The 23,807-nt window shown below is 34.2% G+C and overlaps 6 protein-coding genes across 6 annotated transcripts; 3 read left to right on the top strand and 3 right to left on the bottom strand.

Moving 5' to 3' along the window:
- The first annotated feature begins 1,867 nt into the window (after positions 1 to 1,867).
- Positions 1,868 to 3,990, top strand: LOC106397304. The gene is made up of 4 exons (XM_013837886.3): positions 1,868 to 2,207; positions 2,576 to 3,288; positions 3,387 to 3,546; positions 3,641 to 3,990. The coding sequence occupies exons 2-4, from the start codon at positions 2,838 to 2,840 to the stop codon at positions 3,675 to 3,677; spliced, it is 648 nt and encodes a 215-aa protein (XP_013693340.2). The 5' UTR covers positions 1,868 to 2,207; positions 2,576 to 2,837; the 3' UTR covers positions 3,678 to 3,990.
- Positions 3,991 to 5,784: 1,794 nt separating this feature from the next.
- Positions 5,785 to 6,702, bottom strand: LOC111199457 (cell wall / vacuolar inhibitor of fructosidase 1). The gene has a single exon (XM_022689544.2). The coding sequence runs from the start codon at positions 6,389 to 6,391 to the stop codon at positions 5,840 to 5,842; it is 552 nt and encodes a 183-aa protein (XP_022545265.1). The 5' UTR covers positions 6,392 to 6,702; the 3' UTR covers positions 5,785 to 5,839.
- A 502-nt stretch (positions 6,703 to 7,204) lies between these two features.
- Positions 7,205 to 7,995, bottom strand: LOC106400032 (cell wall / vacuolar inhibitor of fructosidase 1). The gene is made up of 2 exons (XM_013840449.3): positions 7,748 to 7,995; positions 7,205 to 7,582 (listed from the first exon to the last, which is right to left on the bottom strand). The coding sequence occupies exons 1-2, from the start codon at positions 7,925 to 7,927 to the stop codon at positions 7,280 to 7,282; spliced, it is 483 nt and encodes a 160-aa protein (XP_013695903.2). The 5' UTR covers positions 7,928 to 7,995; the 3' UTR covers positions 7,205 to 7,279.
- Positions 7,996 to 12,719: 4,724 nt separating this feature from the next.
- Positions 12,720 to 16,756, top strand: LOC125578299 (cyclin-dependent kinase 12-like). Its single transcript, XM_048740730.1, has 3 exons — positions 12,720 to 12,990; positions 13,074 to 13,170; positions 16,751 to 16,756. Exons 1-3 carry the CDS (start codon positions 12,722 to 12,724, stop codon positions 16,754 to 16,756), a joined length of 372 nt encoding a protein of 123 aa, XP_048596687.1. The 5' UTR covers positions 12,720 to 12,721.
- On the top strand, positions 15,101 to 19,689 carry LOC106437133 (pectinesterase inhibitor). Its single transcript, XM_013878059.3, has 2 exons — positions 15,101 to 19,048; positions 19,224 to 19,689. Exons 1-2 carry the CDS (start codon positions 18,883 to 18,885, stop codon positions 19,574 to 19,576), a joined length of 519 nt encoding a protein of 172 aa, XP_013733513.1. The 5' UTR covers positions 15,101 to 18,882; the 3' UTR covers positions 19,577 to 19,689.
- A 1,067-nt stretch (positions 19,690 to 20,756) lies between these two features.
- LOC106437134 (nucleolar transcription factor 1) lies at positions 20,757 to 22,221 on the bottom strand. Its single transcript, XM_013878060.2, has 5 exons — positions 21,905 to 22,221; positions 21,739 to 21,793; positions 21,611 to 21,667; positions 21,444 to 21,521; positions 20,757 to 21,362 (listed from the first exon to the last, which is right to left on the bottom strand). Exons 1-5 carry the CDS (start codon positions 22,148 to 22,150, stop codon positions 20,872 to 20,874), a joined length of 927 nt encoding a protein of 308 aa, XP_013733514.1. The 5' UTR covers positions 22,151 to 22,221; the 3' UTR covers positions 20,757 to 20,871.
- Positions 22,222 to 23,807: the final 1,586 nt, after the last annotated feature.

The raw sequence follows: 23,807 nt of genomic DNA, 5'->3' as shown, positions 1-23,807 counted from the left end.
GTTTTGCACTTTCCTTAAATAAAAGCTACGATACCTAATATGATTAACGTATATGTGAAAATTAATTATAATGAATAATAAATATTTGATAACAATTTTTGTATCATAGTTCTTTTTTAATTTTATATTATTAAAATATATTTAAAAATCACATTAAATATATAATAAAAAAATTTATAATTTTTCTTATATGTTATATTTTGAATTTTTCAAAACGTCTATAAATTATTAGAAATTTGAAGATCCCCACTCAAAAAATTTTGTGATCAATAGATTATTTTTTTGTCATAATAAGTTACAAATGATCATAAAATTGTATTAATATGAACTTTTATTTAATATTATAAGAAGATACACATTATTTTAAAACCATATGAGTAAAAAATATCATTTAATAATAAAACATATATATTTATATATATATATAGATTATACTATATACCATAAGATTACATAAATATTTTAATATTAAAACTTTCAATGAATTTTCAAAAACATTTATAAATTATAAACTTATTAAAGATTTCACATTGAAAATTTTGTTATCGATGATTTAAATATTCAGTTATAAAATGATATGAATGATCATAGAACTGTATGATTATAAATTCTCATTTAATAAATGACTATATAAAATATACTATTCTTAGAAAAATAGGTTGGTCCATCTTGACTTACATTATATTTTTTATTAAACTAACTATCGAATTGATAAATAATCTACCAAAATGTTTTTTGCACTTTCCTTAATTAGAAGCTACGAAATTACCTAATATGATTAACGTATATATGAAAATTAATTATTATGAATAATAAATATTTGATAACAATTTTGGTATCTTAGTTCTTTTTTTTAATTTTATATTATTGAAAGATATTAAAAAATCACATTAAATATATAATAAAAACATTTATATTTTTTCTTATATGTTATATTTGAATTTTTCAAAACGTCTATATATTATTAGAAATTTGAATATTCTCACTCTGAAAATTTTGTGATCAATAGATTATTTTTTTGTTATAATAAGTTAAAAATGATCATAAAATATAACGCATATGAATTTTTATTTAATAAATATTCAAACTAAATAATATATATATATATATATATATATATATATATAAACACTAATGATTTAAAGCAACAAGATTGACTGATCAATTTAGTCGTCCAGTTGAAATCTTTCAAAAGTATGTGAAAGACTAAAGTCAAAGTAAATATGGATTTAGAATAGTGGTTATATTTTACTAACCAAATACAAAAAAAAACCGAACCGAACCGAAACCAACCCGATATCCGGATTGAACACCCGTAATCCAAATGAAGCCAAACTATTGTTTCATTCTCCAAAATATAACAAAAATAATAACTTAATCCCGCGCAAGGCGCGGGTCTTATCCTAGTTATACTATTATAGTGATCAAATTGGGTCCAAATTCTTCAATGTATGACAATACATGTCGCCATATTTGTCTCTGTCTACCTGATTCTGTCCTGGTCTTGATTTTTCTTGTCATTTCATACAAAAATAACAAATTTAATTTTAATATATGAAAAAAACAAAATATCCAACGAACAAAAAGAGTTGTAATAAACAGGATCAGTTCTAGATAAAGTAATAAATTTTAGTTCTGGTTTCCAAATTTAAAAGACTTAATATGTACACATAGTATAGTCTTGAAACAATAGAAAGAGTTATTTTAAAAAATTTAGTTAAAATGTTTGTGACTTCCTAAATTTGAATAGTAGTAGAGGCCAAATTAATATTTACAGGTGCAAAAGCATGAAAAACTGAAAAAGAGGATCTAAATGGAATAAAGAATATTTGGCCCATTTCTCTCTGCGTCGGTGACGTGAAGCTTCCCTGCTGGAGAAAAGCTCACATGCGTAATCTCAGTTTATATTTAGGACAGCAACACATGTCCGAACACAACACACTTCTATATCTGTTTCGAATTCAACTCTGCTGTCTTTTTTTCCATCATATTATTTAATTTATTTCGTTGTCAAAATCTCAGAATAAAACCATCTATATTTCGACAAATGTGTGTATAACTCTTTCTTTTTCTTTGTCCTGATTTAGTTTTCTTTTTTGAATCGGTCTGAACTCGGACAATTAATCCGCCATTTTCTCCTCGGTCTCTCTACTCATCTGATCATCTCTTCAGTATCGGATCTGAGTCTCCTTCTCTTTCGTTTCAAGGTACAACAACAGGTTTCAAATACTTTTCTAATTTTATTCACAACATTTTCGTTCAGTTTTTTTCGTATTTGATTCGATGAAAAAGAATTTAATTCATTTCAATTAATTAATATGTTTTTCCCCTAAGTCACGGCACCGAAAAAAGCAATAACACAGCTGTTCCTTGCTTCATGTCCGAGATTAGTTACCTACTTTTGACAGTATCTTGAATAAAAGCATCAACTAAACTTCAATTCAATCTCTCTACTTTCATTTTTTTCTATATATATACCACGTGATTTTCGATTTGGTAATTGTCTATATTCTGCAATAAAATATTTTCTTTATTAATTATAAAAAAAATAAAGTTTGTGATTTTATTTTTGCAGATTAATTTGCTTCTGGAGACAACGTGTTAGCTGTAATTCAATTATTTACTTGCTTTGGCTATTAAACGCGTCGTCACAAGCGTCAATATAAGACAAACTCAAACACAGAGACATCTAGTTTGCATATGCGTGCAGCGTGTCATTTCATCTCTATCGGTAATAGATCTTGATTAGAGATTCAAGACCTAAGAGAACTTCGATTCTTGTCTAAAGTGTGAAGCTGTGTTCTGTTTTGGTTCTGTTATCTCGTTTTGAGTGGATAATGGGAATGAGTCTCGATTTTGATGTCGATCTTGAGAAAGGACTCGTCCACTGCATCAATGAATCGCCGGAGAAGCCATTGATACCGACTTCTACAGATAACAAACCGGTAATAACCGGAGAAGAAACCGTCGGTTCGTTAGAAAACGACGCGACTCCGGTTCAGTCTGCGATCAGTAAACCGGGATGGGGAAGGAGCGATCGGAAGGAGAACCGCAAGAAATCAGCGTCGAAGCCTCCCCGTCCGCCGCGCGGACCGTCTCTAGACGCAGCGGACCGGAAGCTGATAAGAGAGATCGCTGAACTGGCGATACTGAAACGCGCGAGGGTCGAACGTATGAGAGCTTTGAAGAAATCGAGAGCGGCTAAAGCTGCGTCTGCGGCTTCTTCTCTCGGGAATGTACTGGCCACGCTTCTCACCGTTATATTCTTCTTTGTCCTCGTTTTGCAAGGTGTGGTTTGATTAATTTGCGATTGCGTTTGCGTTTTGCTAATTGTCATTTTTTTATTAATCTTGACTGTTTTTTTTTGTTTCTTCTGAAAATTTCAGGATTATCTCCGAGAGCAGCCGATAGCTCCGGGAGATCTCCGTTAGTAGACACCGGAAAAGCTAATGGTGGTTTTGTTTCGGTTCAATATGCGGGAACTCCGTCTGCGAGTGAACCGGATGGTGGTTATACCGGTCCGGGTTTAGCACAGAGATTACCGAAGTAAGTTGTTATCTTTTCACTGTCTGAATAACTTGTAATCCGTTGACCAAAAAGAAAAAGAATAACTTCTAATCCTGTTATTTATGTACTCCAGTTTACTAAAACCGGTTTCCGGTTTGAAAAGAAGATGAATAGAGAGTTTCACAATGAAGCTTAAACCAAAGAACTGGAATTGGACAATTTCGTCACTGGTTCATCAAACCATTTGTCGGTGGACCGTGTACTCGGACAGAAAAATTTTGGGGGTAAAATTGGCTGCTTTCTCGGCGGATTAGTTTTGTAATGTTTTTTTCCTAGAAATAGTATGAGAGAAGTTACAAAAATAAAATAAAATCAGTGTTATATATCTTTTTAAATGTTCTAATATAATACAACTGGGATTATATTAGTAGAAGATTGTTGTGCTTTTGACGAATGCAAAGAAGCATCCAGATTTTGACGAAACCAAAACGTAAAAAAATATATGAAATCATCATTATTGGTATACTTTTTAATATTTGAAATCACATGCTAATGATGCTTGCAGTTGAAATTTAAATAAATTATTTATATAGCATTGTATATTTGGAAACAGAATCCATGTGGCTGTATCTAAAAACACTCCCACTGAGCTTAACGACCACTTTTAATGCTGTGCAAAACTATTTGAACATGTGATTCCACGTGTGTGTGTTTCAAATGTCCATTATGTCTGTTTCACTAGGGGTGGACAAAAAAACCGAACCGAACCGATCGAATCGAACTAACTGAACCAAAACCGATTCGAACCAAACCAAAGTCCATTTCAAATTTTTCAGTTGAGATTTTTCTAACCCGAACGGTTCAGTTCAGTTTGGTTTAAACTGAACCGAACCGATAAACCGAAGTGTTTTTATAGTTATTTAAATTTAAAATATTAATAATATCAAGATATTAAAATCATAATATTAAGCCCATTAATTTCTTTTTGCACGAAGTAAATCTTAATATAATTTGATTTCCATGACACTTTGTCTAACTTTTGTAATATTCGTCATTAAACCCACATAATTTCCATGTTAATTTTTTTCAATAGCGTATACTTTTAAACCCTAAAATTAAAACTTAAGCCAAGTCTAATTAAATTGAATTTAATTTACATACTTAATTTTTTATTATGTCCAACGCGATTATTTCATGACAACCATACATGTATGTATTAAAACATGATTTCTTGTACAATAAATAAACTAAGAGAAATCCGATTAAACCGAACTGAATCGAAATATAAACCGAATCGAATACAAGCCAAACCGAATATAAACTGAACCGAACATAACTGAACCGAAATCGATCCAAACTAAACTAACTATGGTTTACTTCAGCTGGAAAAATTCTAGAACCGAACCTACTAAACCGAACCGAATTCGAACCGAACCGATAAAATAACCGAAGTGCCCACCCCTATGTTTCACTGCTGTCTCCGGATGCTTCGTGGGGCCATTATAAGGCCCAATAAGTTTTCATATGCTAAGGTTTTTCGTTGGACGAATCTGCTCTAAGTTTTGAATTGTCATATCTACTCAACTACACAAATAATTTCTAAAAATGCAGGAAATATAAACATATACAAGTGGAATTGAAAATAATATTAAGATTTTTTAAAAACCATTTCGCGGTTAATATAACAGACGATCGATCTAGCACGAAATACTCAAAAATCTCCATCAGAAATGATATTCGACCGTTTTGGAATTCTGTTTTATTTTGGTTCTGTTACTTGTTATGAAAAAACAAACAAATGGAACATAAGACCATCCGCAATGGTGAGATTCATTGGAGTCCTTAGCACAAGGGCATTTCGAATTAATCTTGGATATTTTGGATTTAAAAAAAAAAAAAAAAAAAAAATGACCATTCGCGGGCCGTCACGTAGTCAATGGGACCCGTGAACAGTGTAAGGATCAATCCTTATCAAAAGATTTTAAGAATTCTTTTTTACACAAACTCTAAAAAAGTGGACTCCACGCCTTATAAGGATTCCCTTAAAAGCTCCCATTGTGGATGCTCTAAGTTTAACAGGAAATAATTAAAACCATATTCATACTAAACCATCGTCAAACACATTGGATTACATTTGTTGCTTTCCATCCAAAAACTGCATATGTCATTTTGTCGATGAGTACTTCTCTTACTTTTTCCTTTCCTTTTCCAAGTAGTTAATATCATTATTCCAGCAGGATTCTTCCGAACTTGTAATAGAAAATTAGCTCGTGTCAATGTTTACAAATATATGTATATATATGATTATTATTTTCAACAGACACAAAGATTCTTAACGACCATTCATTAGAGACTTAATCACAGATATCGCCACGTCACAAAGATTCTTAACCAGCTTGTTTCTAGCCGTAAGAGGTACCGAGCTTTCATCGTCGGCGCCGGCACTATTGATCCATTTCTGACAAGAATCAGACTGTTTCTGGGCGTCTCCGAGGACATACATCGCGAATCCGAACTCCCCTCGCCCCATTGCTTCGATGGCCTGAGGAATGTTGAACCGGACCACCGGCCGGTACACCTCGGCGCACTGAGCCAGCGCTCGTTCCGCGGCCGGATCTTGAGAATGTCTGATGAGTGATTGAATATATCCTAAGGTATCGGTCATGTTTCCGAGCACAACGTTGGCCATTGCGGAAGCTATAGACTTGGTATCGGGAGGTGAGGGAGAGAGAGGGCGGAGAGAAGCTTCACAGAGGTCAAAGAATGGTGTCGCTTTGCAGATCGTGTCGATCAGATCATCGGAGGATTGAGCTAGAAACGGTAGGAGGAAGAGGAGGAAGAGGGAGAGAGACAGTGGTGATGTGACGGCGGAGGAGTTTTTCATTGTCCGAGTTGTGTAAGAAGAAAGTTGATGTGCAAATAGAATAGGAGGTGTGTGTTGTTGTGAGTGCTTTTAGCTAGCTGTTTGTAGACTTATATGGTTTTTTATGTTACTAAACTTATGTTCTTTTATTCACCAAGACATGTTTTAACTTTAGATAGATTAATGATTTTTCTTATAAAAAAGACTAATGATTATTAATTAGGTATACATATTTATAATTCCATATGTGACGAAGCTTCGTGATCAACAACGATTTTTAATAGAAAAATCATATACAAGCAGCTCTGAGTATTTTCGAGTATAAACTTCATTTTTCAAATACAAAATTCATTTTTTTTTTAAACTTCATTTTGAGTTCTAGTGTATGTGTATTGATTGATGAGCACTACCTAATTGTCTAATATGTAAACATGGATATGTGTCTGCTCTTTACTTTTTGTTCGCAACACTTTATCCTTTTGGCTTGTTGGCACAAAAACAAAGGGAAAGATGCTATGTGTGGTCTTGGTGAATAGCTCCTATGTGAGTCGGTCCATATGGGACAAAAATACCATTATACATAATCTACACTATCCCGACGTCGACCATATAATTTCAAAATACATTTGTTTTATGTACTTGTATGAGAGAAAAAAATATATATTATGGGGCTTTCTCTCGTCAGTCGTTATCTGGCTCGTGAATATTGGTATATCCCGTGATTAGGTTCCAGAAAGTTCGTGCCCATTTTTGCCCGTATTTGATAACCGGTTCAATCATTTACGAAAGGTACAACCGGCTTAATATAACTTAAAATTAACTCTACTCATCCGGTTTAAATAGGTATGGATCGATGGTTTTATATCAGCTTAATTTCAATAAGGTAACAGTTACAAGAAACATTATTATTCAGAGCAACATGCGGACGATGGCTCTGGTTACATCGCAGATCTTGTTCATTTTCTGGGTCAAACCGGTTATTGGAGATTGGCCTTTGGGAAACCCTCCTTCGCAGACGGAGGCTTCAACGCCGGCGTCAACAATTGCACCCTCCGCAAACTTAGGGTTTCCTCTGATAGCTATAATGGCTGTGTGGACGTCAACGTCTACGATCGTCTTGTATCTCAGATTACATTCATCCAGTGGTTTTTTGAGCATGGGTTTTGTTTTGTACGCCATGTTGATCTGCCCAAGAGTTTCAGTCCCTAGAGCCTACATTGAACAGATGAAGTCTTTACATAATATGAACCTCGAAGGAATTTTTTTATTGTTTTGTAACAATCACACGTACGTTTAACTTTAAATGTTACAAAATCAACCACCTTATATTCGAATATATTATCTGATGTCAAAAATTAGTTCATGTAAGAGAGAGACCTTGATCTTGTCGACGAGAATGAGACCAAGGCCGACGGTGTCGGCGGAGGAACTACGTGGATCGGAGCGAAGGAGAGAGAGACAAAGACTGTAGTCAGGTGTCTGTTTGCATGTCTTATCTACAATATCTCCCATCGCAACTCCCATCATCATTGCCATCATCATCATCGTCTTCATCATTTTCTCTCTTAAAACGTTTAAAACTAAAAGATGTATCAGGATATATTTCTAGGCGTGTACATATTTATGTGTATCTAGGCGTGAAAAGTTATTATTACGCCGAAACGTTTTTTTATTTTGGGGACTTCGATACACTTAATCTATTAATTTAATGTGTTGCCAAAAAAAAAATCTATTAATTTAATGTAAATTCATGACGTTTCAACCTACAATTAATTACAGTATCTGGTTAGTCTTATTAACCACGTTTTTCGAGATTGCTATGGACTTCTGGTCATATGTGCATGTAACAACAACATGTATGAACATTTATGTCAAATGTCTTATAATTCCTCCGTATCTAGAGTTTTCAACGTTTATTAAAAATATAATAAATATTTACAATTTAATTTACAATTTATCTTTTAATACATTTTCCAATAACTATTCACCAATAAAATTTAATCAATTCAAATATTCACCATTAATATTTTTCAAAAGTATACAAAAATACCTTAAACTATAAAAAATCTATTTTTATGGAACAATAATAAATTCTAAAAAATTTTAGTTTTGTATATGGAAGGAGTATGTTTTTTTGGCTTAAGGGACATCTAGTCATATATTTTTTTTGTAAGGAACAGCAAGACATTTGTTTATCAAGTCAAACATAATCAAGTATATAAATAAAGACAACAAAAACTGATCATGAAATTTCTCTTTAATATATGGAGTTTGTTGACAGGAAAGACTGGTCTCTTTTCGTCAACACGAAGATGTTATATATATTTCCTCATAGAGGTCTTTGACCGAAAAGGCTAGTTAATTGTATTTGAAACTTAATCACAGTAAATCATCGATGCAATTAAGTTTCAAATACAATTAACTAGCCTTTTCGGTCAAAGACCCCTATGAAGAAATATATATAACCTCTTCGTTGACGAAAAGAGACTATGACCAACCTTTTCTGTCAACAAACTCCATATATCAAAGAGACCATGAGGAAAAGAGACCATAAAACTCCAAATATAATTAACTAGCTTTTTCGGTCAAAGACCCCTATGAGAAAATATATATAACCTCTTCGTTGACGAAAAGAGACCAAGACCAACATATTATCGTTGTTTAACTAGTCCTTCCTGTCAACAAACTCCATATATTAAACAGACCATTTGTTTTTAATACATTTCATGGAAAGGCCTTGCGTCAATCTCATCGATGCTACCACAAAGAAAACGAATGAGACGTTAAATTACCTCATCTCCGTTTATAAGAACCTTGTAGGTCGTGAAGAATACGAGATTTACGGAACTTGCATGAAGGAGTACGACGCGGCTATTGATAGGTTTTTACCGGCAGCTTTGGGTGTTTAAAGGCTAAGAAGTATTTTATGGCGATGTCTCACATGAAAGAAGTTGTGCCTGCGCCGGTATTTGTGAGGACCAGTTCGCCGGATATTGTCCGGAAACCGGCAACATAACAAAGGTGTTCATTATATCGCCAATATGACTGCTGACATGCATCATCAAAACTTTTGTCAATTAGATGGTAAATTTAGTTTTTTTTTTTCCTTTTTGCGAGCAATGGTGCGAAAATTCGAAAGAAAAACGAATAATGTATACAATAAAAGAGATTAAGATATGTTTTTCCATTATTTTATAACCGGTAACCATTAAAAAACAATAGGAACGAAGATGAAAATAATTTAAGAATGAACTGGATTATGATCCGCTTTAAAGCGCAAGAATATTTTTTTAATTAATATAATTAATAAAATTAAAAATTTTATTTACTGTATTTTTAAAATATATAAATAATTTTTTTAATTTAATTAAATATTAAAATTATTAATATATTATTTTATTGTATTTCTAATTAACTCTTTCAGTTATGAATTTTCACTACAAGAAAACATAATTTTAACGAGGAAGTTTAACGAGGAAAAATAATCCTCGTAAAAAAACGTTGATTTTGCGAGGAAAGTACGTTGAGAAAGAAAAGCATCGTTATTTCGTCGTAAGCTAACGACAAAAAATATTCGTCGTAAAGACGATGTAAATTAACGTGGCTTTTACGAGGAAATAGTTTTTCCTCGTAAAAGCCACGTAAATTTCGCGAGTGCTTTACGACGAAATATTTTACGTGTACTTAACGAGGAAATTTTGAATCCACCAACTTGGTAGGTGGCTCACGTTTTTTTTGGCCATACAATTAATTTTCGTCGTAATTTCATAGTAAAATTACAACTACCAGATTCGAAATTTTCTATAAATATGGATGTTGGAACATCATTTTAAACATACCAACAACAAAAAACGTGAAAGAAAAAAAAATGGCTAGCTCTGGGACTATTTACGAGTTGCGGAATTGGATGTATATGCATAGAGATGCTAACAGGAGAGTGACGAAAGAATACCTTGCGGGGCTGGAGACATTTATGCACCAAGCAGATTCAACACCGCTCGCCCAAGAAAGTGGTAAGATGTTCTGTCCTTGTCGGAAATGCAACAATTCGAAATTGGCAAACCGTGAAAATGTTTGGAAGCATTTAATAAATAGAGGTTTCACGCCAAATTACTATATCTGGTTTCAACATGGGGAAGGTTATAATTATGATCAGAATGAAGCTAGTAGTAGTAATAGCAATTTTCAGGAAGAACCGTTTAATCATCATTTGCATAATGAACATAGTTACCATCAGGAGGAGATGGTAGATTATGATAGGGTTCATGATATGGTAGCTGATGCATTCGTAGCTCATGATGAAGATGAAGAACCTAATATAGATGCAAAAAAGTTTTACGGAATGTTAAACGCGGCGAATCAACCACTTTACAGTGGTTGTAGAGAAGATCTCTCTAAATTGTCGTTGGCTGCTAGAATGATGAATATTAAAACTGATCACAATCTACCTGAAAGTTGCATGAACGAATGGGCGGACTTGTTTAAAGAGTATTTGCCGGAAGACAATGTGTCTGCTGATTCTTATTATGAGATTCAGAAATTAGTTTATAGTCTTGGGTTGCCTTCGGAGATGATAGATGTCTGCATCGACAACTGCATGATCTATTGGGGAGATGATGAGAAGCTAGAAGTATGTCGATTCTGCAAGAAGCCACGATTCAAGCCGCAAGGACGGGGACGTAATAGGGTACCGTACCAAAGGATGTGGTACCTACCAATTACAGACAGATTGAAAAGATTGTATCAATCAGAGCAGACTGCTGCAAAGATGAGATGGCATGCCGAGCATACTCAGACGGATGGTGAGATGACTCATCCATCAGATGCAAGAGCCTGGAAACATTTCAACAAAGTACATCCGGATTTTGCTAGCAATAGCCGGAATGTGTATCTCGGATTATGCACAGATGGATTTAGTCCGTTCGGAATGTCAGGGAGACAATATTCATTGTGGCCAGTCTTTCTTACGCCATACAACCTGCCACCGGAGATGTGCATGCAACGGGAGTTGCTATTCTTGACGATATTGATACCTGGTCCGAACCATCCAAAAAGGTCCCTGGATGTTTTCCTACAACCACTGATAAAAGAGTTGAAGGATTTGTGGTCAACAGGGGTGAGGACGTATGATTGTTCAACGAAGACGAATTTTACGATGCGAGCTATGCTTTTGTGGACCATAAGTGACTTTCCTGCATATGGGATGTTGTCTGGATGGACTACACATGGGAGATTAGCTTGTCCATATTGTAATGGAACGACAGATGCGTTTCAACTGAAGAATGGTAGGAAGACAAGTTGGTTTGATTGTCATCGTCGATTTCTTCCCATTGGCCATCCTTACCGAAGAAACAAGAATTTGTTTAGGCACAAAAGGGTTGTGAGAGACACTTCTCCACCATATCTAACTGGAGAACAAATTGAAGCACAAATCGACTACTACGGAGCTAACGAAACAGTTCGTTGGGGTGGTAATTGGCATGTCCCTCGTAATATGCCTGATTCTTACGGTGTTCATCACAACTGGCACAAGAAGAGTATATTTTGGGAGTTGCCATATTGGAAGGATCTTCTTCTGCGCCACAACCTCGATGTGATGCATATAGAGAAAAATTTCTTTGAGAACATCATGAATACAATATTGAATGTCCCAGGGAAAACAAAAGACAACATAAAATCGAGGTTGGACTTGCCGGATATTTGCTCAAGAAGCGAGTTACATATTAAAAGCAATGGACAAGTTCCCGTTCCGATATTCAGACTGTCTTCAGAAAAAAAGTCAGTGTTGTTCAACTGGGTGGCATCAGAAGTGAAGTTCCCCGATGGGTATGTTTCAAATCTCTCTAGATGTGTTGAAAAGGGTCAAAAGTTCTCTGGGATGAAGAGTCATGATTGTCATGTCTTTATGCAACGACTACTGCCCTTTGCATTTGCGGAGCTACTTCCAACAAACGTACATGAAGCACTTGCAGGTTCGTAGTGTTTTATATCACAATAATTTTATAACGGTCTAGTTTGCAAAATAATATACGACTAACAATGTGTTTAATTGTTTTTGGAATATAAAATTCGAGCCTTTCATCTTAGCTTCACAAGCAGACCAAGTTAGCTTCCTTCCATACCCTCGGATGAGAGATTCGGGTATAAATTGGTTAGCAGTGATCAAAGTTACACCTCGAGGACGAATCATCAGTGGAGAAGAACCACCATTGCAAGAAGAACAGATAAATGAAGTCGAGGAACCTGAACAAGAAGTTGATGACATCCTTCTCATTGATCCGCATAATCACGAATACGAAGATCTTACCGATGATGCCACAGACGAAGCTGTAGAAGACGAGTTTAATGAAAATGATGATATTTCTAGTGATGACTGTCCCCGAGACTCAGTACACTCAGAGAGTCATTGGATCTCCTTCTTCTAGTGCTCCCCAGATGCCTCCTCCTCTTGTGCCTCCTACGATGCCGGCACCTCCGATGCCCGCGGCCGAGATTCATCCCGATTTGATGGTGCCTCCGAGTGCTCCTTACTCGCAGTACACCGTAGAGGACATTCTCCGTCTGCCAGGCAGAGAAGGTTTACCAGTCATCGACCCCGACCGACCGGACGGAACTTTATGGTATGTTTCATTATTTTTTTATTCTTTTTAAATTATTTTATAACTTTAAAAAATAATTTATATTTTAAATTTGTATTTTTCAGGTGGGGGATTGACGGATGTCTTGCATCGGACGTAACCGACACGATAAAAGGTTACTTCTCCATGGCACATCCGAACTGGAAAATGACGCCCCACTACGTCAGAAAGACGTGGTTCAAAATTTACGCTGTAAGTTCTATTAATTAAATATATATCTTTAAATTTTTTAATTATTTATATATATTTTTTTTTCTGAAAAACTAATTATAAATTATTTTTTCCAACAGCAAAAATATAATTGGGCCTTCGGGATCACTGAGAGGGTGAGGAAGAAGTTTGAAGCGAAGGCGAAAGTTCGCTTGTTGGACACGGTCTCCAACTGGAAGGGTGACTGGATCGTGAAGGGGTATGAGCGTGGCAAACCCGCTGAGCTCACCACGGATGTCTGGGATGGCCTCATCCGATATTGGCGTCTTCCTGATTCCATTAGAATCGCCCAGTCTTGCTCTAACTCCCGTAACACAGTCGATGAGCACGGGAACGGGCCGATGCTTCACACTACGGGCCAAAAACCCCACGCTGGTGTCCGTTTGGAAATGGTAATTAAAAATTTAATTATATTAAATTTTTAGTATATTTTTATACATATTCTAATTAACAACTTTCTTAAATGTTTTTTTAGGCCAAAGAGACGGGAGAATGCCCGTCTCTTATGCAACTTTACGAGAGGACCCACAAGAACAAGGCGGGCCGATTTATAGATGGCAAGTCCGAGCAAATCTACAACGATTTGGCTGCTCGGGTTGAAGAACGCCAGACCCAGCTGACCCAACAGTCCACCGATGGATTACCCGTCACCTTATCCACACCTGAAGTGGATAAGCTTTACGAGGAGGTAAATTTTCTAAAATTTTAATTTTTTTAAATATTCATTTAATTTAACTTTAAATTTTTACTAACAAAATTTATTTTTTGTTTTTAAGGTTGTCCCTAAAAAAAAGGGACGGACGTTGGGGATTGGTTCCGTCAACGATGTTCCGAGAGCGACATCGTCTTATGTTCAGCGACGGGATGATGAAGTCTCTCAGCTGCGTAGGGAGTCCGAAGAGCTGCGTAGAGAGTCTACTCAGCTGCGTAGAGATTCTACTCAGCTGCGATCTCGTATGGGTGGACTCGAGGGCTTCTTGGACGTTGTAGCGGCCACAAATCCGGAATGGGCGACTTTGTTGAGGACCATGCGACAACAAAATCCTATCCCAGGCCAGTCACCGACCGACGACTCACATGCCGAGGCGGATGTTCAGGCGAGGAGTGATGAATTCTACGAGGCGATTAATTAACGACCACCCAAGTTCTTTTTAATTTCGGTCCTTGTATTATGAATTCAAAACTTATTTATATATAAAATATTTTGGTTTTGATTTTTTTAGAATTTTAATTTTATTAATAATTTAAATAATTTAAATTATATTTATAATTATAATTTTTTATATTTCTATAAAATAATGAAACGAAGTAAATTCGTAGCTAATTTTGCGGCTTCTTTACGTGGAAGCTTAACGTGGTTTTTACGAGGAAACATTTACAAGGAAATAACGTGGAAATCTATCAAGGTTTTTACGTTTTCTTTACGTGGAAATCTTTCAAGGTATTTACGTTAATTTTACGAGTATTTATTTACGTGGGTTTTACGAGGAAAGTTTTTCGTGGTAATTACGAGGAAACTTAGCGACGTCCTTACGAGGAATCTTTACGTGGTCTTTACGAGGAAAATTAGCGACGTCCTTACGAGGAATCTTTACGTGGTCTTTACGACGAAATATCCTCCTTCGCTTTTACGACGAAATTATTTCCTCGCTAACTTACGACGAATTAGCGAGGATATATGCGTTACGACAAACGTATAACGACGAAACGGGTTTCCTCGCTAATTCGTCGTAACACTGCTTTTACGACGAATTAGCGAGGAAAACTGCCCTCGTAAAACTTGTGTTTTCTTGTAGTGTTTTAATAAATTTTTATAATTTATTTGGTTAATTTTGTGATATATATTTTGATAATTTTTATAAAACTTATTTGGTGTCAATTTATCGACTCTAGCATTTTCTTTACACAAAATATCAAATTTAATATGAAATCTTATTTAAATTTATATGAATGTTATTTTCTGTCCATGAAAATATAAATAAAATAGTCCATTAATTTTAATTGATTTTATACTAAATTATACTATTTTGTAATATCTAAACCTGCAAAAAATAGTTTACTTATTTTATAATTTTCATAAATCATTTGAGTGTTTTAATCAATAATTTGATTTATTAAGAAATTTGAAAAGATTAATACAAAGTTAATAAAAAGGTGGGACCTAATGTTTTGGACACAAGATTGTGAGCTCCGTCAGAGGTAAATCTAGAAGGGGAATGTCATATGACCCTTGGGTAAAGGTGGGTTACGGATCCCTTTGACTGTTTGAAATGGAAGGAGAAATCAGATTAATTATTGTGTTTGAAAATATATCTAGTAGTATAATATTGTTTTCTATGATTAATTTTAGTGAAATTATAGTATTTTCATTAATTACTGAAGATATTTTATGTAATATAACATATGACTAAATGTTATATCCAAATTGTAATACTGTTATAATAAGATTGGTTATTGTGTTGTTTGGAAATATATGTAGTAGTATAATATTGTTTTCCATAATTAATTTTGATGAAAATATAGTATTTTCATTAATTACTAATGATATTTTATGTAAGAAAAATACCATAGGATATCACTAACAACGTTTATGTCACAAATATAGATTTTAAGGATCAAAATGACCAAAATATTTCATTAAAGAGGTAAATATACAATATATTCATAGGGTTAACTAATTCAAAACTTAAGGTTTAGAGTTAAGGGTTGGAGATTTGAGATTGAGATTTAAAATTTTATAAAATAAAAAATAGGGAATTTGCACTAGATAACAAATAAAGGGATATAAATTAGCTAACAGGTAATGGTACTGTATAAATTGTGGTAATACCAAGCGTGCCCCTAATATACGACCTGTTACACGTTACACGTGAGTTGAACACACTGTTTATTACCACAAATGCAAAGAACTGAAGAGAGAAAGAGAGAGAGAGAGAGAGTGTGATAATAATGCAAAGAATCAAGAATGCTCAACTACTATTTTTCTTTCCTGCAAAAATCCAAAGCGCTTAGATATATTTTATATGTTAAAAGATCGTCTCGTTTTAAAAAGTTAAACTCATTCTCTAGTTGTGTCTAAAATTTATAGAATTTATAACCGGTTATAGATCTGATGTTTCGGTTTTATAGAATTTATAACCGGTTACTGATTCCAATATGAACTTCATGCAACATATGTGTCTAATATAGGATCGCAATAAATTATTGCTCCTAAATCCGGTTTCAATATGTATGTACGCCAACTATGTCAAATTATAACCGGCTGCCCCTAATATATGACCTGTTACACGTTACACGTGAGCTGAACACACTGTTAATTACCACAAATGCAAAGAACTGAGGAGAGAAAGAGAGAGAGAGAGAGTGTGATAATAATGCAAAGAATCAAGAATGTTCAACTACTATTTTTCTTTCCTGCAAAAACCCAAAGCGCTTAGATACATTTTATATGTTAAAAGATCATCTCGTTCTAAAAAGTTAAACTCATTCTCTAGTTGTGTCTAAAGTTTATAGAATTTATAACCGGTTATAGGTCTGATGTTTCGGTTTTATAGAATTTATAACCGGTTACTGATTCCAATATGAACTTCATGCAACATATGTGTCTAATATAGGATCGCAATAAATTATTGCTCCTAAATCCGGTTTCAATATTTATGTATGCCAACTATGTCAAATTATAACCGGTTGCTCCTAATATACGACCTGTTACACGTTACACGTGAGCTGAACACACTGTTAATTATCACAAATGCAAAGAACTAAGGAGAGAACGAGAGAGAGAGAGAGAGAGAGTGTGATAATAATGCAAAGAATCAAGAATGTTCAACTACTATTTTTCTTTCCTGCAAAAACCCAAAGCGCTTAGATACATTTTATATGTTAAAAGATCGTCTCGTTCTAAAAAGTTAAACTCATTCTATAGTTGTGTCTAAAATTTATAGAATTTATAATCGGTTATAGATCTGATGTTTCGGTTTTATAGAATTTATAACCGGTTACTGATTCCAATATGAGCTTCATGCAACATATGTGTCTAATATAGGATCGCAATAAATTATTGCTCCTAAATCCGGTTTCAATATGTATGTACGTCAACTATGTCAAATTATAACCGGTTTTCTACATATATTGATCTTCCTCTCCACTTGCAATCAAAATACATTTTGTTCTTCAACCCCGGTAACAGGTAAACATTTTCGTCTCAGTTCGAGGAGAATATTGGCAGCACTAGGGCTGGGAAAATAAACCGAACCCGAAAACCCGAACCGAACCCGACCCGATAAAAATGAATCCGAACCGATCCGAACCCGACATAAATACCGAATGGATCTTGTTTTATGGTATTTTGGGTTATGAGTATTATCCGAACCGAACCCGAACCTAAATGGATACCCGATAGAACCCGAAACATTCAAAATTTCCAAAAATAACTTGTACCAAACATGATCTCAATTCCTAATATGTATTAAAAATATATTGAACATTTAAAATAATTATCTATTATATGAAGATTGATGATTGAATGTGGCGGTTGAAGGTTGAAGTTTTTAGATTTGGATTTTGTTTTCATTTCATAATGTTTTTCATTTCATGAGAACTTGGTTTTCGTTTTATTTTTTCATTTATTTGGTTTTCTTTCGATCAATAACTATGTTTACCTTTTACTTGATTTTGAATGATCACATTTGAAGTTTCTTTCTTTTTTTGAACCGAATTTATTTATGTTTTGATTACAAAATATGTACAAATCAAGTATTTTAAAACCAAATAACCAATTTTACTTACTTTTTGGTTACAAAGTAGATATAAATCAAGTACATTTAAACTGAAGAACCGATTGGAACCCGAACCCGAAAGTACAGCGGGTTGTACCGGTTCTTTAAAGATTTACTAAACCCGACCCGAACCCGATAGAACCCGAACCGGTCTCGAACCGAATTTTCATATAATCCGAATGGGGCTGATTTTGATAAACCCGAAAAACCAAAACCCGATTGGACTAAACCGAAAACCGATTGGGACCCCGAATGCCCAGGCCTAGGCAGCACAGCACAATTGTTACATGGTTATGCAAATATTTAAAAATAATACATAGATCTGCAATTACCACAAGAAATTTGTATATTCAGCTAAATATGCCTAAAAATAAATATTAAAAATTTAAAATTTGAAAATAAAAACTTAAAAAAGAATTACAAAAAGAAATTTTGAAAAAAGACGATATAACATATAAACCCTTCAACAAATCAAGAACAGCAAGAACAACAAGAAAGACGATAAAGGCTTAGCTAGTATACGAAAATGGTCGTGTTTTTTTTCCGGTCAAGTGAGAGGTTAATTGTCTTATACTGTTCTTTGATCGAAAGAGGTCAATTGGCTTCTACTGATATTTGACCGAGAGAAGTAAAGGTTGTTGCCTAATTTATTTGAAATTAAATCACAGTAAATCAGTAAATTAAACAAGGAGAATCTGTTGGTATTTGTCTTAGTAACTCTTATTAAATTTATGTCCATATCTATTTTATACACATTTTGAAAACTTAGGAAACTTTTTTATTTGTTCAACAACCAAAGAACTTTTTACTCAATAAAAGGGCAATCTCACAAATCAGAAACGATTCACCAACTTTCTTTTCTTTTTGTAGCTCTCAGTATAACAAAATGAATAAGTTTATGAAATTATTCTCAATTTTCTTGTTCATCCAAATCCAAATAGCCTTGTCTCAACCAAATCTTATACAACAACTCTGCAAAAGAAACCGTTATCAACCCCTATGCGTCTCTACTCTCAATCTTGATCCTAGAAGCAAAACTTCAGATCTCCAAGGTAAGATCATAAATCATTGTGACATAATAACTTGATTAATAATAATATTTTCTGTAAACATATCTGACTAGATGGTTATGATATTTGACATATGATCACATGAACTTTGTCATCGTCTGCTATTCCCTCGTGCATACTTATATGTTTTAAATTTGATTTACTTTTCATGCATTAGGGCTTGCGTCGATCTCTATCGATGCGACGACAAAGAAAACGAACGATACGTTAACTTATCTCATCTCCGAGTTACGGCGCACTGGAGGAGATCGCACAGCTTTTGAGAAGTACGGAACTTGCGTTGATCAGGATTACGGTGCGTCTACTGGTAGGTATTTGCCGGGGGCTTTGGCTAATCTACAGGCTAAGAAGTACTCTGCTGCGATAGCTAACTTGCAAGACGTTGTGAGGGCGTCAGGTGATTGTGAGAACCAGTTCGCCGGAAGTTCTCCATTACCGGTGAGCCAACGTAACAAAGCCGTTCATGATATTGCCGATATGACTACTGACATCATCAAAACTTTTGTCTAGTATTTTTTTTTTGCTATAAACGTTGCAAAAATTTAGAGGCAAAATTAAAAAGAAAAATCAATAAAAGCGAATAAGATTATGCAGTTTCCAGTTTATATTCATCATAGTTTTGATTTAATTAAACGTTTTTTAAGTGACAAAAAATATTATAAAGAAAAAAAAATTGGAAAGTTAAACGACCTGAGTTACAAAAATAATACTAATCACTCGTGGTTACGCAAATATGGAACTATGTTTTATACTTCATTAGAATGACCGCAGCTCCATTTAAAGATTAGCATGAACTTTTTCATAGGTTTAAAATACCCAAAATTAATTAAAGAAATGTTATATTGGTGGGCAATGTATCCAAGTCAGGCTGAGGTTCAATGGCACAAATTAGTTTGGTTTCCTCAGGGTGTTCCTCGTTACAGTTTTATTACTTGGCTGGCTGTGAAGGACAGGCTTGCAACAGGTCACAGAACGCGTCAATGGAGCCAACCGCAGGTCTGTATCTACTGTGGTGAGCCGGGTGAGACCCATGATCACCTATTCTTTGCATGTCCATTTACATTCACTCTCTGGCTAAAAGTGGTGGGGAACCTTTTTGGCATAGACCCTGACCCGGACTGGAACATCACTATAGCACGCTTGTTGACAGGAAGCTATGATAATCACACTTTCATCCTTTTGAGGCTGGTACTACAGGTCACAATATATTTCATTTGGAGGGAGCGTAATAATCGCGAGGCACAATGGTAGTGTGAAGTCGGTGGATCAGGTTGCTATAGGGTGATCGACAAAACTGTGAGAAACAGAATCACATCTCTAAACTACCATTTCAAGCCAAAGCTCCAAGGACTGATGTGTAGATGGTTCAGTGCCCATTGAACTTTGGATTTTGCAGTTCATTAGCATTAGAGTTATTATAGGAGCCAATTTTTTGTACATATAATTCTTTTACAAGTTGATCAATAAATTTCACATTTCATAAAAAAACGTATCCAAGAGTCAAGAGGGTTGTTAAGGAACACAATGAGCAAGGATCTGTTACCGCTAATGACGTTTAGGCCTTCTAAACGCTAATTCTAACCTCAAACCGAGAATAAAGCATATAATCATCTAATGGTAATGTGCTTATGAGAGTTTCTAATGGATTTTGTTGTTTCGCTCTTTTATGTTTCTTGAGACAGCTTCAAACAAGTTTAAGTGTTTAGTTTCTCATTCTCGATTTGGTACGCTTGATGAAGTGACATTGTCATACAAATCCCATGTCCCAAAACACTGAAAGATCTACAAACAGCTCTCTAACCTCATCAAACGTTAACTGTTGTTCGGTTTTCTCTCAAGTCTTTATTTGACTGGCCATGTCCTTGTCCTTGTTCTTGTTCATCATCTCCATCTTCTTCCCCTTCCCCTTCTTCATCTTCATACACCACCATAACAACATTACCATCCTCATCTACTTCATACTCTACATCATCCCCTTCTTCCTCTTCTTCAAACTCCTCTTCCTCGTCATCATCATCAAAGTCGTCATCCTCGTCCATACTTGCACGAACCGAGTGAAACTCGGGAGGGGGAGGGCAGTCCTCTGTAATAGCCTCATCACGTTTCATCACAAGATGCCTAATCACCCTCTCATCACCATCCAACATCCCTTTGAACTCGTTCAAGTGTTTCGCTTCCATCTCAAAGTTCATCAGTATATAATGTGCATTCTCCGCCTTCTGTATCTTATAGGCCAGTCTACGCATTCCCCAGTCACTAAACCTCCACACTTTCCCCTTCTTCTCCTTCAGAAACTCTGAATATCATCAAAGAACAAAAAAAATATAAATATAACTAAAGGAACCTACATGAACAAAGGAGAAAACTTTTTGTGCACCTTGAACTTTCTCATTGACGCTTTTGACCTCCTCTGCATGTTTCTCATGAATCAAGTAAACCACCTCATAGTGTCTCACTACACAAACATAGGTTATAAATTATCAAACCGGTTGAAACAATGAGATTAGATTAAACCGGGTTTAAAGAAGAAGAAGTTGAACTTACTTCTTTCTTCATTCAAGTCGCTCTGAAGCTGAAGATCAAGAAACTCGTATAGCTCCTCTGTTTTCAAACAACAAGTAAGAAACAGAGTCCAAGAGGCAGATAGTTTTAGAACAAGGAAAGTCACTTACTTTCTTCATCATCAGCGAACTCAGGGAGAAGATCACCTTCCTCATCAACCTTCTTCTACAGAACCCAATTCATACAAAAAAAAAAGGACAAAACTTTCAGCATCAATGGTTGGCCCAGAAACAGAGGATTACAGTAACTTTGAGCTAATCGAGAGAGAAAGGGAACCTCTTTGAGAAGAATGGATTCGGGAAACGGACCGGTGGCTTCGTCAGGTCTAGCGGAGAAGCTGTGATTGTCATCTTTCTTGCTTTTCTTCTTCTTCGCGGCGGCGACCAAAGGAAGGGACTTTGATCCTCTGCGGCCGAGACTAGGTATGAAGCACACGCGGGGAGAGTTGATGAACGAATCTCGGCCGTCTATTCTGGGACCGAGAGATACTAGAGACGAAGACGAGTGCAGGATTGACTCCATTGGAGGAATGAGATGGAGAAGACGGAGGAGGGTTTCAGCGGAAGAGTTGGGTTTTGGATAAGAAATGCTCCACTCAAGTGTTTCAGTTTGACCCCTGATGTTATCTATAATTGCCAAATTCGCCCCATTTGTTTTTTTTCTAAACTCAATTCGACCTATTTAGTTTCATACGGTTAGATTTTTTTTTTTTCCAAATTAATCTTCCTCCAAATTATCTCTGTCTAGGCATCTCCAATGATACTCTATTTTTTCCTTTATAATTTACACAAAAATAGAGAAACTCTAGTATAGTATATAATAAAGTAAAAAAGTGACATTTCTCTATATTTTACTCTATAATAGAGTAACTTTATTATAAAGTAACACCATTGAAGCAAAAGTTACACTATATTAGAGTTTCTATATTTTTGTGTAAATTATGGAGGAAAGAACAGAGTATCCTTGGAATTGGTCTCACCCAAATTCCCACATTCGAAATCATATTCTTTTATTCTTTCCCTACAAAGAGGAATCAACTTAGAACTTTAGATTAAAATTATTAGACGATAAAATCTTGTAAAATGAGCAAATGGATCAGACTTGAATAACTATAATAGACAAACTATATAACTGGAATGTTTTTGGGGGCAATTGGAAAATTAAAACATTATCAAAATTCAGTTGAAATATTTTATGCAATTTCTTTTATAGTATTAGTATTTTTTTTGAAGCACGACATATTTTATTCATATATGATAGAGATGCAAACTAATAAATGATGTGGGACTATAACATAATTTTTTTATAGAAAACAGCAATAAAAGATAGAGATGAAAAAACAAGTTTAATAACATGTGAAAAGATATTTTTTTGAAAGTACAACACGAGTAAAGTCACAAAAAGGTAGCTTTTATTAAACTTTTGTGACTTTTGTAAAAGCCATTTTTTATCCAATCAAGTTTTTAGCTTTTAGTTTTTGTTTTTGTAAAAACTATTTCACTTGCCAATCAAGTTTTTTAACAAATAGATTCCCTAAAATTTAGGAAAACTAGTTTTTCAAAATTTCAACCAATTTGTGAAGAAAAGCCAAAAACCAACTTTTGTAGGTTTTCAATACAAAAATGAATTTTGTTTATTTTGTATAAAATACTATATTTTAATTAATTAATAATTAAGTAAATAATGTTTTCATAAAGATAAAATTCCCAAACAATTTTTTTTTATCATTTAACATTGATGTAAGATAATTTATGTGTTTCATATATGTAAATAAATATAGATAATTGTAGTATTAGTTGTAACCAATTACTTATTAATATCTATAAATAAATTATTGAATAATTTTATAATACATACTAAACAACAACTAAAAATTATAAATTTAAAATATTTTATTAATACAATATATTATATTAATTTGAAAAAATAGCCATTCAAGTTCTAAAAAACGAAAAATATTTTATGTAATAAAATTTATAAATATTTTCAAAATTTTAAAATATTTTAATTTTAATAATTTATAGATATTTTATTAATTATATTTAAGTATAATAAAAATAAAATAATTTAAAACATGGTAATGTTTTTATTTTAAATAACAGCCACTATATTTTGATAAATTTTAATGGCAATTTTTTAAAAAAATATTATTTTAAAATAATGTATTGCTTGTTTTATA

This window comes from Brassica napus, chromosome A1 (assembly GCF_020379485.1).
Source record: "Brassica napus cultivar Da-Ae chromosome A1, Da-Ae, whole genome shotgun sequence".
Classification (NCBI taxonomy): Eukaryota; Viridiplantae; Streptophyta; class Magnoliopsida; order Brassicales; family Brassicaceae; genus Brassica; species Brassica napus.
Note: the sequence above shows the minus strand (reverse complement) of the source record. Positions and strands in the feature narration are given on the sequence as shown.

Bases quoted from the DNA above. Each gene is read 5' to 3' on its own strand.
- LOC106397304 (XM_013837886.3), top strand. From the start codon at position 2,838: ATGGGAATGAGTCTCGATTTTGATGTCGATCTTGAGAAAGGACTCGTC. The intron at 3,289-3,386 runs GTGTGGTTTGAT...TGAAAATTTCAG, and splicing joins CTTTGTCCTCGTTTTGCAAG to GATTATCTCCGAGAGCAGCC. The intron at 3,547-3,640 runs GTAAGTTGTTAT...TATGTACTCCAG, and splicing joins TTAGCACAGAGATTACCGAA to TTTACTAAAACCGGTTTCCG.
- LOC111199457 (XM_022689544.2), bottom strand. From the start codon at position 6,391: ATGAAAAACTCCTCCGCCGTCACATCACCACTGTCTCTCTCCCTCTTC.
- LOC106400032 (XM_013840449.3), bottom strand. From the start codon at position 7,927: ATGATGAAGACGATGATGATGATGGCAATGATGATGGGAGTTGCGATG. The intron at 7,583-7,747 runs GTCTCTCTCTTA...TGTTCAATGTAG, and splicing joins TTCTCGTCGACAAGATCAAG to GCTCTAGGGACTGAAACTCT.
- LOC125578299 (XM_048740730.1), top strand. From the start codon at position 12,722: ATGATGATATTTCTAGTGATGACTGTCCCCGAGACTCAGTACACTCAG. The intron at 12,991-13,073 runs GTATGTTTCATT...TGTATTTTTCAG, and splicing joins CGACCGGACGGAACTTTATG to GTGGGGGATTGACGGATGTC.
- LOC106437133 (XM_013878059.3), top strand. From the start codon at position 18,883: ATGAATAAGTTTATGAAATTATTCTCAATTTTCTTGTTCATCCAAATC. The intron at 19,049-19,223 runs GTAAGATCATAA...TTCATGCATTAG, and splicing joins CAAAACTTCAGATCTCCAAG to GGCTTGCGTCGATCTCTATC.
- LOC106437134 (XM_013878060.2), bottom strand. From the start codon at position 22,150: ATGGAGTCAATCCTGCACTCGTCTTCGTCTCTAGTATCTCTCGGTCCC. The intron at 21,522-21,610 runs GTAAGTTCAACT...ATGTTTGTGTAG, and splicing joins CGACTTGAATGAAGAAAGAA to TGAGACACTATGAGGTGGTT. The intron at 21,363-21,443 runs GTGCACAAAAAG...GATGATATTCAG, and splicing joins CGTCAATGAGAAAGTTCAAG to AGTTTCTGAAGGAGAAGAAG.